Source organism: Ambystoma mexicanum, chromosome 5p (assembly GCF_040938575.1).
Source record: "Ambystoma mexicanum isolate Mex_15411 chromosome 5p, UKY_AmexF1_1, whole genome shotgun sequence".
Classification (NCBI taxonomy): domain Eukaryota; kingdom Metazoa; phylum Chordata; class Amphibia; order Caudata; family Ambystomatidae; genus Ambystoma; species Ambystoma mexicanum.
Window position 1 is genome coordinate 502,297,038 of NC_090930.1, and position 13,632 is coordinate 502,310,669.

Consider the following 13,632-nt stretch of genomic DNA (forward strand, 5'->3'; position numbering starts at 1 on the left):
GTTTGCATCGGTGCTACGTTGCCAAGGGCTTTCTTGATTTTATTTTGTGAGAGTCGATCTTGGATAGAAAGGCATCATGAATGCCCCGACACCACTTATCATCCTTAATGATGTTATTAGTGGGTGGAGGCTGATTCTGAAACTCAGCTAGGATTTTAAAAAGCTCACTAGAGTTGGATTTCATGAATGAACAACTCTCCAAACTTAAATAAACCCACCTTAACTAACTTCATCTGAATGCCAGGATCAAAAGTAATACCCAAATTCCCGAAAAAGGCAGCGTGTGGGTGTTGGGAAGGTTTTTCTGAAGTCCTTTGGTGAGGGGTTCAAAAAGACCAACGCTAGAGAGTGTACAGTACTTTCACCAAGTTATCTCAAACTCCCACAATGGTGAACATGGCAGAGCAGCAGGGTGAGAGGGCGTGCACTAGGGTACAATTAGTCTCATTCAAGCATGGAACACAATAATACCCTAAGCATATATACTGAGCAATATGCACTCTGTTACAAAATCATAACTAAACAAATAAAACAGTAATGTGGCTGGAAAATCTCTAACACAGTTAAAACCAGAAGGGGAAAGAAGAGACAGGTTAGTATAGCTTAAGCTACTTTGCATTTGGGTTTCAGGAGTGAATTGCTGTATTTTTTATACAGAAAAGCATATAATATAGCGGCTAAGTACTAAACTCCAGCACCACAATTGCAGCAAAAGGTAAATTGAAAATTCAGAGGTTAGTACAAGTCTGTAGCACTTTTAGACGTTAAGTCATAGAAACAAAGTCAAAAGATCAGTGTTATAAAGACAATGTGGTTAAGTACTACTTACGGGTCCTATGAGCTGAACAGGCGGTATCCATCGATCTGGAGAGTCTTTGCAATCTCAAAAGAGATCAGGAACCAGATATTAAACAAGTAGAGGCTTGGTGACTGATGGCCCCCAGACCAAGGATATGAAGACCAGTGCAGGATATGGGGATCTGACTAGGTCCCGGTTCAGAGCTCCGATTGGGTACTCAGGGCCCAAAGGGGTGGCAGGACCATGATCAGCAAAGTTAGAGAACTTGCTTCTGGCAACAAAACATGAGGAAGACACAGCAGCAAGAAAGCACTGAGACAACCCTTTAAGGCAGGTCACAGATGGCTTAGGTGAGGACAAGGTGCACAGCACATGCAGTTTTGAACAGTCCCACATAGAGCAGCTGCAGAAATTGCACTTTAGATGTCCCTCGGCAGAAAAAAAGTTTGATGGAGCTGCAGACAACTACTCTGGTTCCAGCAGAGCAGCAAAGACACCAACTTCAGTATCAAAATAAAAGGAAGCTTCAGGTGAGCACAAGCAGACTGCAGGCACAGGGGTCCGAGTGAAGACCACCAGCAGAAAGATGCAAAAGAGCTTGAAATAAGATGTTCCATCACTAAGCAGCAGTATCCTCAAGGATGTATCTTCTCTTTGTCAGTCTTCATGCGAGTTTCAGAAAAACAGATCTGGTCCAGGGTCTGCCTAGTTACAAACACTTAGCCCTGACTACCTATTGACAGCCATGAACCCTTCAATGTTTTAGCAGCCATCCAATCGGGAATGGCCAGCCAAACTTAATTTACTCGGGCATAAAAAACAGATATGGAAGGAGTGTCTGGGAGATCCTTGCTCACTTTAGGGAGAAAATCTGTTCCACTTAGATGGATTGCTGGGGGTATGATATGGCATTTGATATGATATGGCATTTGTAACGCGCCTATACACAAGTAAGAAACACAGTACACTTAGATGGTTTTGTAAGGGATAGGAAATGTGTTACACTTAGATGGATTTCTGGGGGTAGGAAATGTGTCAGCCTGAGCAGAATTTGGGGGTAGCAAATGTGTTATACTTTGATTGAGTGACGGAGGCAGGAAAGGTGTCACACTCGGATTGTGGAGGGTAAGGAAGGTTTTACACTTAGTTGGAATGTAGGCAGGTAGAAGCGTGATAAGATGGATTGTCGGGGATAGGATACAGATCACACTTAGATGGATTTTTGGGGATAAGAAAAGTGTCGTACTCAGATCGATCATTGGGGAGGAAATGCATTACTCTTAGATGGCTTGCGAGTGATGGGAAATGTGTTACACTTAGAGGGACTGTCGGGGTTAGGAAATGTGTCACTATTGGATGGATCGCTAGGGGTGGGAAATATGTTGCATCTCGATGGATCGCTGGGGGAATGGGAATTGTATTGCACTTGGATGGATCTTGCGGTGGGAAACATTGTTGCACTTGGATGGTTTTTGGGGGTAGGGAAAGACATTGCACTGTGCATGTAGGTCAACACATGTGTTGCACCTGGAGCAAATGGTGTAAGTTACAACATGCACTGCACTTGAAAACCTGAAGACTATTACATGCTTAGCACTTCGAAGAGATTGGTAAAATGGCATATAATGTTAGCCTGCCTTTACGCACAGGATCTATGCGGGTAACCTTCACTGCACCTAAAGATCCTAAAATCAAAGTTGGTAGATGGCTGTTAGTAGCGTTTATATAACTGGCAAGATAGTTCAGTCAGACTTTCAAGGTAGTATGTCTATGACGCTTTCAGAATTCTATATCCCTGATCCCATGGTAGCCTGCCTGCCTGTCACGCCTAGAAGAGGTACTAGGAGAGCCTGTATTGCATTTAGAAGACTTTAGGGTACCCTCTCCATAGTGCCTAGAAGAGTCTACGAGGGTAGATGCCTCATCGGAGCTCCAGGTATGTATAAACACATCACCACTTCGTTGAATATCGCTGCATGCATGGCTATCCATCCACACACATTAGAATGCAGGTACGGCCAACAACAAAATTCGGTCTAGCTGGAAGCTTAACGGTCTTAAAGCTTGCTTCAACACCTCTGCCATTGGAATGCAGTGAAAACCTACGACAAAATTCCGGTTTAGCTGGACACATAACAAGTCTCTTGCACTCACACACGCTTGTGCTCCCCCTCAGCACCCACCCACATGCCTGATCTCTTCCATTGCTTACCGGCACCTAGCCAGCCCATCCAGTCCCTAATATTGGCCATATGCACACACGCATTCTAAACCTCTACGAGAATCTCCGATACTCTGGACTGCAGAGCCTGAGGCTGTTCCCACCACAAGCGCGTTGAGACTATAGTAATGGTAAAAGACGCTATATAAATGACAATTACACTTACAATTTAAACCAGATACAAATCACACAGAAAAGTATTTGTGGGCTCGGCAAAGATGCTAGGCGGGCAGAACGGCCATTCCTTGGTGCACAAAAAAAGGAAGGCCACAAAACAAAATTGGCAGGGTTTAGGACTTTTTACATTGTAATTAATTATTGGGGCAACTGGCTACCAATGCGGACAACAAGGCTACAGCATGGTGTAGCCAAAATACAAAAAATGGATGGCTGCCTCTCGGCTTCTCCTCGCCCCGCCCCCCCACCCCCCTCCCCACACACTTAATTGGGGATAGAACTCTCACTGGGACAATATGGGGTGCTCTGGGAGCACCTCTCCCCAGAGGTAGCCAGAAGGGCTACCAACGGCAGCACACCATAAATGAGTTACATCCATATGGGTCCTTCTGTACAAGTCCCTCTGACAGCAAAAAGGAAGTCAAGCAATCCAAAAAACGACCACAAGGTTGAGGAGAATACACAAGTTAGCAAAAGGAAACCCCAAAATGTAATTCTCACGTTCATTGGTTTAATCCGATAGTCAAACTAAGTGAAATCCTTGCACATGCTGCTTTTCACTAAATTAAATGTCTTTTGGCTAAACAGAAACATGTATTAATGCAGTAAAGAGTATGATGATTCGGTGCATGAGTAGCTATTATGCAATGCCAAATAACAGATTGCAGTAGACCCTGATAAGACAAACCCTTTTTGGCAGTTAGATCACTGCTATTGCTCATGATAAAATGCCTTCTACTGATTCACGAGGAGTTTACAATGTTGGTCTTGACAATGATTTTGGCCAACACCACTACATTTAGTGTAGGATTCATATTAGCTGTGTATTAGAAACCTCATTACATGTGCCTTTTATCCCGTGGGGCTAAGTGTTGACTTGCTGTACAATTTGCCTAAATTCCACAGGTTTAACTGGTTTGTATGTTAAGATGATCAGGAGCTCCATATCTCAACTTAGGAAGAACGCACGCACTAACACGCTACGACACATCCTCCCCCATACACCATCAAAAAGAACACTCCTTTAAAGGAGACTTCCTTGGAATACACCAAACCCCCTAACATAACGTGTGGCCAGCACGGAATGTCCCCAACACCACCAAAATCTAAAACCAAAAGGCTGTCCTAATACCAAAAGGTAATCTACACACTCCACCTCACCACAGAGCATGCAAACAAAAGCCAAATTACCCACCTAAACACTGGGTGACAGTTCCCAAAACATCCTTAGAAAATTACACAAAATGTAACTCCAAACCCTAGAACCATCGACAAAAAAAAAAAAAGGAAAAAAAAACAAAACTCTGGACCGGTACCCAACCATCAAGGACTAAAAATAATAAAACAGAGCTTCCACCTGTCCCAAGCTGCCCCTCAGGACATGGATCTGCCACACCCATGACATCCCAAAATAAAACTTCCTAACAGCCTACCTCCATCAAGCACTAACTTCTCCTGCCCTGAGCTGCCCCTAAGGGCAACAGACCTGCCACATCTGAGCACATTCCCGCTCATCCAAGAGCAAACCACCCGCACCTAACTAATGGATCCGGCCATCACACCGTCACTCCATAAAGGAAAACACCACAACAAAAGCACCACAGTGAGAATTCAACAACACTAATGCCAACCAAATGACTTAAAATCAACCACTGTCACAACCCACACAACTATACCTTATTGGCCCCAAGCCACTGCCAAAATTCAACAAACACACCACATGGCCCCAAGCCACTGCCATGTTTAAATACAAAAATCCACAGCTCCCAAAACCACTGCAACAGTTTGACAAACACACCCCCCCAAAAGAGATGCCTACTTAAAAAAACAATGTTGACAAACCCCAAACCGACAAACCCCACCAAATAGCAACCCTAGCCACGGTCAGCCCTTTGGCCCAACCTAACCAGGTCAGAACACAATTCCTCAAATGGCAACCTAAGCCACTCAGCCTCTTAGAGCAAACTAACCATGGCAAAACACTATTTAGCAAAACAATCTACCCTCATGTAGCCACCTGGACCGCGTTCACAGGTGGCACGTGAAGCATACCCTACTGCCAGCCCAACCTACTGGAGATGCTCCACCAATCACAACATTCAAAAACTTAGTAACTTATGCATACTAATCACATGCTTTCACAGGAGACACCCCAAAGCCTCACCCCATATGAACACAACATCACATTGCCATGCCCATAGGAAAAGTCCAACAGTTGAACCCCCCCAAAAGTCCAACCTGTTAAAAGAAATTTGGAAATTTCATGTAAACTCCCAAACACATTCCCCCAAAGGTTCATACTGTAAAGAAATTACATGACAATTTGCACCAAAGTCTTTCCTGTAAAAGAAAATATTACTTTGCAATTACATTAAAAAATCTCTCTTGTCCATTGTCCTTACCTCAACGTCACCCCCCTGGAAGGAAAAACAAAAATACATAAAAACAATCCTGAACCCGTGCAGTACTAAACCTGTACTGCATCAAGCAAACACGGTGAAATAAGCATTCCAAAACCTTGTTCATCATCCTCAACTACAACCTTAAAAACAAAACGGGCCACAACATATACAATCATGCCTACACACATACAGCTACACAGGCCCAACACAATTTACAAACCCGAGACCACGACATCAACCAAACCACATGCATACAGGCCTCAAACTACCTGAATAATTTTGGATTAAACCGACCATAAGTTATTGCCACTGTGAAAGAGCGACTCCCCCTGGATCAAACCCACCCAGAACCGAAAAGAAAGTCACCTGGCCCGCCAAACACCAATGCCAATAGTTCTTCCCAATGCTGCCAACAATCACTGTCACCTTCGGAGATGACGACATCACCGTTACCTCCTGAGAGCAACCTCCTGATCACCCTCCTTACGCAGCAACCATTTCCAGAAGCAACAAAAACGGGAATACCACTGGAAAGTACACTCTGATCGGAGACACCGCCGCCCCTGACGTTGCTCCTCAGTTCTTGTCGTACGAATGTCAGACCACTTGTAAACGCTGCAGCCGTCGCTTTTCCACCGTCTGTTCCAAGTGCTGCGAAGACACAAAAATCCTGAAGACTGGCAATGGACTCGTCCTCCGCTGACACATCACACTCCTCATAAGGCCATCAGTCCCGAAAAGCATACTGCGACGCCAATCGTTCCAGCACCCCTGGCAAACGCAGTCCACACCTGTTTACAGCTCCGCCGGACCACTCACGGAACACTTCCCCAACGTGGCTCCGACAAGCCCTGCGCTGCATGCTGTCACCTGACCACTGCCAAAACTTTGCAACCACGCGGGCCACTGGACCCAGCTACAGCAAACCACCGGACCCCGGCTACAGTGAACTGCCCTCCAGCGCACTCTCCTCGGGGAACCACCACCCCACCCACCAACGACTCTCCTCTCTCCGCTGGCCACTGGACCCCAGCTACAGTAGACCACTGGACCCCAGCTGCAGTGAATTGCCCTCCAGCGCACTCTCCTCAGGGAACATCGCCCCAACGACTGTCCTCCTTCTGCTGCCTTGTCCGGCTGACACAGCACCACAGGACCGAAAAAAGGATTGGGCCGGCTACCCACTACCGGGACCACAACCCTCAGATCCCAAAGCCGGCCCCGCCGGGTGGGGTGGATGAAGCTAATGGAGGGCAGTGTCGTTACTCCTTGATCCGTCCCCTCCGCGACAGCAAATATCCTCGTCGCCAGTGATGTATCCTCGTCAGCAAGGAAGTCCGCTACTCAGGTAAGTAATAAATGGTGAGTTTATTACATATTAATGTGCCATTCTTCATTAAGACAGATTGTTAGTGAGCAACACTGGTAACACCCCACCCAGCAGTAACTGTAAATTTCAACGGCCTAACTTAGAATGCACACACGCAATCACGCACGCACGCTCCACATCCACGAGCCCATTTCTCAATACCACACGCCCTAACACGCTACGACAAAAGTGCAATCAGAACACTTCCAACAGAGGCTTGATTACGAGACTGTAGTCTCTCTGTTGTGGGTATTGTACATTCCACCCCTCACTGCCCCTGCCCCCCAAAAATAAGATATCCTGGTATTAACATTGCTTAATTTTAGGTATGTTCAGGAGACAGTTATATGAAATAGCAACCAATCACAATGTTATGTGACCAATAGATTTGCAAACCTGATGGCTAAGTACAATGTAGGCAAGGAATCATTTTGTCAAGAAAAGTCAACAAACACGCTACCTGTTCAAATACGCAATTAGCACCAAAGTCAAACCAGGTAGAAAATGTATTTTCAACAGTTTCAGTTACTTTGGATATTTAGGCTATATAACAACATGGAACTAATATGGTCACGAACCCAGCCTTCAATTTGAATTACAAACATCAATATAACAAACTAAAACTAAGCTAATTAAAAAGAAATGTGCAATTACCGTTAGCAGATCTCAATAGAGACTGGTGTCCGACTCCAAGTAAAATCTGCACTCCAGGTACACTTTGTGGGATGTCCTTCTCTAGAAGAGGTCCGATACGCTCACATATCTTTAGAAGGTAATCAGGAGGAATGTGAGCGTTGATACGCACCTAACAAGAAAAACAAGTGTAAAATGGGTTATGTGCCTTTTCACCTTCATTCAAACGCTGTACAGACTGAAGCGCAAGCATAATTGTTTACATTATACAGATATGCAAAAATAAATTGATCATGCAGATTAAGTTCATGTTCAAATCACGCTATTGGAAGGGAAGTGGCGAGAGCATTCGCGGAGCTATGGATCCGTGCGCTGATCTTGTACAATCTGAGACTGTGTGTCCTACTAACTGTTCAAGGGTTCCTGCGGGATGATGCTCAAAAAAGTCCTGTGCAATAGGAATTGCATAAAACGGAGTGGTATGGAACCCTGTTTGTGTTGGCGCTGGACTTCAATTATTCAGGCCAGTTAGGGTAGTGCGTGTTGTATAGACAAGAAAGAATATATAAGGCGTGCTACAATTGTTTGCAGTGTTGGTTTTATTTGCATGAGGTAGGTGGAGTTTTGACTGAGCACCAAAGGTGATACTCACATAGCAAAGACTGACACATGTTTTGACCATCAGGTCTTCATCAAGGCATTGAGAAAGTTAGACAAGTCTTGTTGCTTTTATAAGGGTGCTGGATAGCAACTGTAAAAGCCTGCGAGGCCTTCGGGATACACGATGAGTGGTTTCGAAAGCTCGCCGAGATCGCTCAGTCAAAACTCTAGCTACCTGACGCAAATAAAACCAACACTGCACACGATTATTAAGTAGTACAATCTGTATATTCCTGTGTGCAACTAAGCTTCACATATACTTGCTACTGCGCCGTTACCCTAGGGTATGATGCGCATTATAAATAATAAACAAGCAAACAACATATATATTCTTTCTTGACTATGCAACATGCACTACCCTAACTGGTATGAACAATTGAAGTCCAGCGCCAACACGAACACGGTTCGCTACCCCTCAGTTTCATACAATTCAAATCACCCTACTTCGCAACATCAAACGCTTCCGACCACCCCAAGACTTTCGAAAAGGCTCTGGTAATCTCTCCCATATATGAGAGAAACACCCTACTAGCAGGGCTCCCAGAAAAACAGCTGCTCTCTGGCACACCACACTGCAGCGTGCCTCATCAATGGGCCATGAAAGTTTGACCATATCTCCCCCACCCTATGCAAGCTGCGCTGGTTACCCTTACCAGCTCACATCCTGTTAAAAAAATGCAATTATTACCTACAAAGTTACTGGCCTTCACACTATCTTACCTGAAGGCTAAGTTAAATGCATCCATCCAATTGCAACATTCACACAGTATGACCATTGCCAGACTTGAGACTAGACAGGCTTGCAAGAAGAAAACGTTACACTCCGGTCCTATGGAATTCCATCCTAGTAGAGCTATCTGCTGCTTCCGAGCTAGGCTTATGCTATATTAAGAATAATACATGCCATCCATAAATCTCCTTTTGCATGTGTAAATGCATCTTTTATTGCAGCTCATCTGTTCCTAAAGTTACCAGATCTAGGTTTCATCCCAATTAAAACTCTCAATTCACAGATTTTGTGGGCGGGTGGGGGAGCTTTCAAACTCCTCAAAGCATAAACACATATGATACACAATAGCACATGCAGCAGTAACCTCAGTAGTCTGACAGAGTATATCAATTTCAGACTTAGACCTTGACAGAAACCTCAAACTAAATAATCTTGACACAAAACTACACAAACAATTCCAGAACAGTCATGTTTGTCCCAAGCAAGTTTAAAACCAAAAGATCCAAATGAGGCTAATATGCAAAAAATATGCATATTTGCAAATTGGTACTTTTGGAAAAAAAAGTTGAGCCATAACAAATAGGAGGGTGCAATACCTGAAAGTGTGCTCATTTAAGGTTTCATTGGAGTTCATAGAGCTATAGGTAACTCCAAAGCAGTCACGTTCAAATAAACCTTCAATTTCTTACAAAGAAATGCCCATCAATCAAAATGTAACTGAATGGGGAGGTATAGTTTCTTGTGTCGACAACCCAGCCAATAAGAGAAAATAAAAGCCCACTCATGCTCAGTGTCTCAATGGACGGACCTAGGAAACAGCTGCTTGCAGGGCCCAACAGGAGCCACGACTGCCAACAGGACAGCATCCATATCAGGACCAGGACCCCACAGGGGGCTCAAGACCTATTGACAATAGCCTTGATAAAGACCCACGGGTCGAAACATGTGTCGGCTGACAAACAGGGTGCACTACTGCCCTAAAGTGTACCTAACGCTTATCTGATGTAATATGAAGAAACAATTCAACACTATCACTAATAAAAGTGAATCCTGTATCGCACTAAAGTGTTAGAAATATTATTTCAACTACTGAAGCAAGATAGCCAGGAGAGAAACCTTTTTCTTTCTACTCCGATTGGGGTACTGGCTTAACCCCAACAGCTCCTGTGATCTTGCAAACACCAAAATAACTCACTAGTCCCGGACAACAGAGGAGCCTAGCACAGGCTGTTTCCATACCTAGAGCCAACCAAGATTTTATCACAAAGAAAATGTGTTGCTTTATAAAATGTACCAGAAAAGATCAACAATGCAATCCTTACAGGTAGAAGTAAAGATGAAAGGACTCCGCTCCATTAACCAAGCTTACTGCAACACTATCTGGAGCCATGCGTACCCTTTGTGTGCCTTTCAAAAGGTCTGTGATGGGCTCCTAGAAATAACTTTTGGGAAAAGTAGCGCCTCATTACAAGTATTGAGGGAAGGTAAAACATGCAGCATTTCTGAAAAGCTATTTGGTGATACCAAAGCCTTAAGATTCACCAGCCTTTGTAGGCTGATAATAACCGCCATAGAAATGTATGCAGTATTAGCACATGTCCTTAATGGGGTCCAATATGTCTCACAAATAAGGAATAACTCCGGAGTCTGCACAACTAAATTCTGTGAACCCTTCCCATTGCAGCATGTGGTAACAATATTAGAGAATATAATTATTTTCAAAGGAAATGCTGCTAAACCTGTAATAAGCCCTTTCTTGTTCAAAATAGGTTAATAGCCAATACTGTTCTTGCACAACTGAAATACATTGCCCCTTGAGACATCTGCCAAATGATCTGTGTAAAATGAATTTCAGGTGGAGGCTGTGGAATTTCTCTCTAACTGGAAAATATACACACTACCTATAATTCAACCAGTGACTGTGGGTCAACCCAACTTTTATAAAAATATGAATTAGTTTAGGAGAGGATGTGGATGATATCTAAACAACAGTTAATTGAAGACATGCAAACTAGCAACAGGTAAATGCAAACACAGTTTGGAAGGTGGCAGGTACAGCTACTACTGGGCTGGATTCAATAGACTTATTTACTGTCTGCGTTCACCTCTAGCTCCTGAATATGCAAAACAAGTCAATGCTCCCGACTAAGCACCAAAGCATTGTACTTCTAATGATTTTAAGAAACAAATCGTATGCAGCTAAAGCATAATACTTAGGCTCTCGAGTACTTTCAAGAAAACTAACAATGTTGATATGACAGGGTCAGAATGTCTCTTGGCTGATTACAAGTCAATATGAAATCCCCATGAAATCACCCACACACAAAAACAAACAACTCAAGGGTACTTGTACAAGAACCACGCCATCATTTCAAGGTTAGAAAAAGAAAATGAGCCAATCAACTACAGTTTATAACACATAAAATGCTTGTCCTTGTGGATTTTTCAATTGACCCAAGTCAAATGTGGCGTTTACATTAGTTGCTATTTAAGTTCATGGACATGATGTACTGATTTGGAGAAAATGCCAGTTGCATCGATAAACTGGGTATTGGGAGCAGTTCGTAGTTTAGCTTACCAGTAGAAATACACGTTCAAGTACTATCTGTTTTTCCTGGACACAGTGAACTGAATCCAAAAGGACAAAACAAAAATGTGTGTTCTTTTAAACGTGATGTGTACTTAAAGTATTTTATGCTTAAGAAGTGTGTCGGCGATCATATGTGTTGTAGCTATTTCGTATGGATTATAACAAGCAGATATCGGGTCTTCTGGAACATGCATATGAAACAATAGGCCAGCATCACCTTCATTTTAATAAAGAGGCGTTTTATTTTTTTAATTACAATTGACAGGGTGAGAGCTAAAGAACCTACTCGCCCTGCAGCATTTGGAGCGAATAGTATTGCTTCGGATTGTCCCTAGATCCACGGGTTAAGTACCCTTTCGGCCGCCCCTTTACATTGTTTTTATTATGAGGCTATAATGTAGTAGTGTGAAGGACTTAAGGAGAGAAATACCATCTAGTTCCTGTATGCTCTGAAACATAGACCAATCAGGTCGCGCTTCCCATCTGCACTACACAACGCCCTAATGCAACAAGAGCGCTGATTGGTCTGCCTGTTAAAAAAAAAGTCCAGCATGCTAGCCTGGGATAACCTGTGTGCTTGCCCACAATAGACGTTCAGCTGAGCTCACCCCTTGTGCGGCTTCGAGTGGGGACCACGGAGTAGCGGTCTAAGCGAAGCTGTCACCCCGGTCCTGCCTGCGACTAGGAAAAGCACGACCTGGGACCATGGTGTCTGCAAACCTGCCTCCTGCCCAATGCGATGGGCGCCACTGCTCGCCTGAATCAAACTTGTTCAACTTTCTCCGAAACTTACCATCTCCTGAAAGCTGCTGCGGTGTTCGTTTCCCTGCCAGTCCAATCGCCGCGGAATAAGCTGCGGGGGAGAGAAAGCCGTTTAGAGCAGAGTCATTCACCTGCAGCCACCAACCCCCTCTCCCCCCTTGTCACCAAAATAAGGGATTTAAGGATAAACTGGCAGCCGGCACCACAGGTCCCAGTGTGACAACTCAGACGGGGCAGATGTTCAAGAGCGTAAGCGGCAGTCCTACCTGATGTTCCTCCAGCTCTTCCACCAGCATCTGCAAAAAGAGTGCATGGTTGGATCAAATAAGCGTCGGCACCCCGAACCCACAACCCGCAATGAAGCATGGTACTCACCTGTGCAGAGCGCCGACAGGGACCGGACTGCAGGAACCTGGCCATCAAGAAATAGAGCTCTGCGATACAAAAAAAAGGGAAACCAGTCAGCGTTCAGAATCGAACAGAGTAAAGAGCGATCCTAAGTTAAGTGAATCGGTCGCGTGCAGCGAGCGGCACTCACCGGTCTCCATCTGTGTTGGCGCGGCTGCCTCTGCCGCTGCCATGGCCGGGCTGCCGGCTGCCTTATTGTTGTGGAGCCCCCATTGGTGCTGCTGATTGCGCTCGGCTTTCCTCGGCGGTGCTTCGGGCATGTTCGGGTTCGTTGCGTCACGCTCTCGGCAGGGTGAGCATTTCTCCTCCCGCCCGGAGCAGTGAAAGCTGTGCAACGGTCATCCGGCAGACGGGTGGCGCTGTGACGGGAGTAGTCTGCAACGAGCAAGAGGAAACTGTTTAAGGAGACGATTATGATGGTATTAAATGACAGGTGGCATGTAAACGGCCGGGTCACTTGTGGCTATACGAATTGACGGAAGCCACTCTCGGCTCTTCGCAAGCAAGCGTTCCTCACGTGGTGAAGCCCGCTTCTTGCTCGAGTGCTGGACAGCTGCATGCAAGTAACTGACTGGTAATGCAGATTTTCCATACTAACATTCTGGAAAGTCATGATTCTGTTAAAGACACAGAGACCAAGTCATACATGACAACAGTTCAGCACACCTGGTAGGGAGATTTCATCAGAAAAATCAGGAGATGTAAATGTTCCCATAGGAATGCATTGGGGCTAGAATTAGTTTAGGTGAGACAACGTGAAAAGAAGAAAATAAATGGGAGTCTCCTGCCTAAATCCGGAGGGTTGGCATGTATGGCAAAGCATTTTGCTTCTCATACTTTAATGCCAGAAAAGCATCTTCAAAGAACTATAAAAACATACA

The 13,632-nt window shown here is 44.6% G+C and overlaps 1 protein-coding gene across 2 annotated transcripts in view; it reads right to left on the reverse strand.

Moving 5' to 3' along the window:
• The window catches only part of BRWD3 (bromodomain and WD repeat domain containing 3), a 1,632,068-nt gene extending 1,619,050 nt beyond the window's left edge, over positions 1-13,018 (reverse strand). For both annotated transcript variants that reach the window (XM_069612911.1, XM_069612910.1), the window contains exons 1-5: positions 12,882-13,018; positions 12,719-12,777; positions 12,610-12,639; positions 12,375-12,434; positions 7,623-7,773 (exon numbers count right to left, since the gene is read on the reverse strand). In XM_069612911.1, coding sequence (XP_069469012.1) covers positions 7,623-7,773; positions 12,375-12,434; positions 12,610-12,639; positions 12,719-12,777; positions 12,882-13,011 — 430 coding nt within the window. In that variant the 5' untranslated portion in view covers positions 13,012-13,018. The remainder of the gene's footprint in view (positions 1-7,622; positions 7,774-12,374; positions 12,435-12,609; positions 12,640-12,718; positions 12,778-12,881) is intronic.
• Positions 13,019-13,632: the final 614 nt, after the last annotated feature.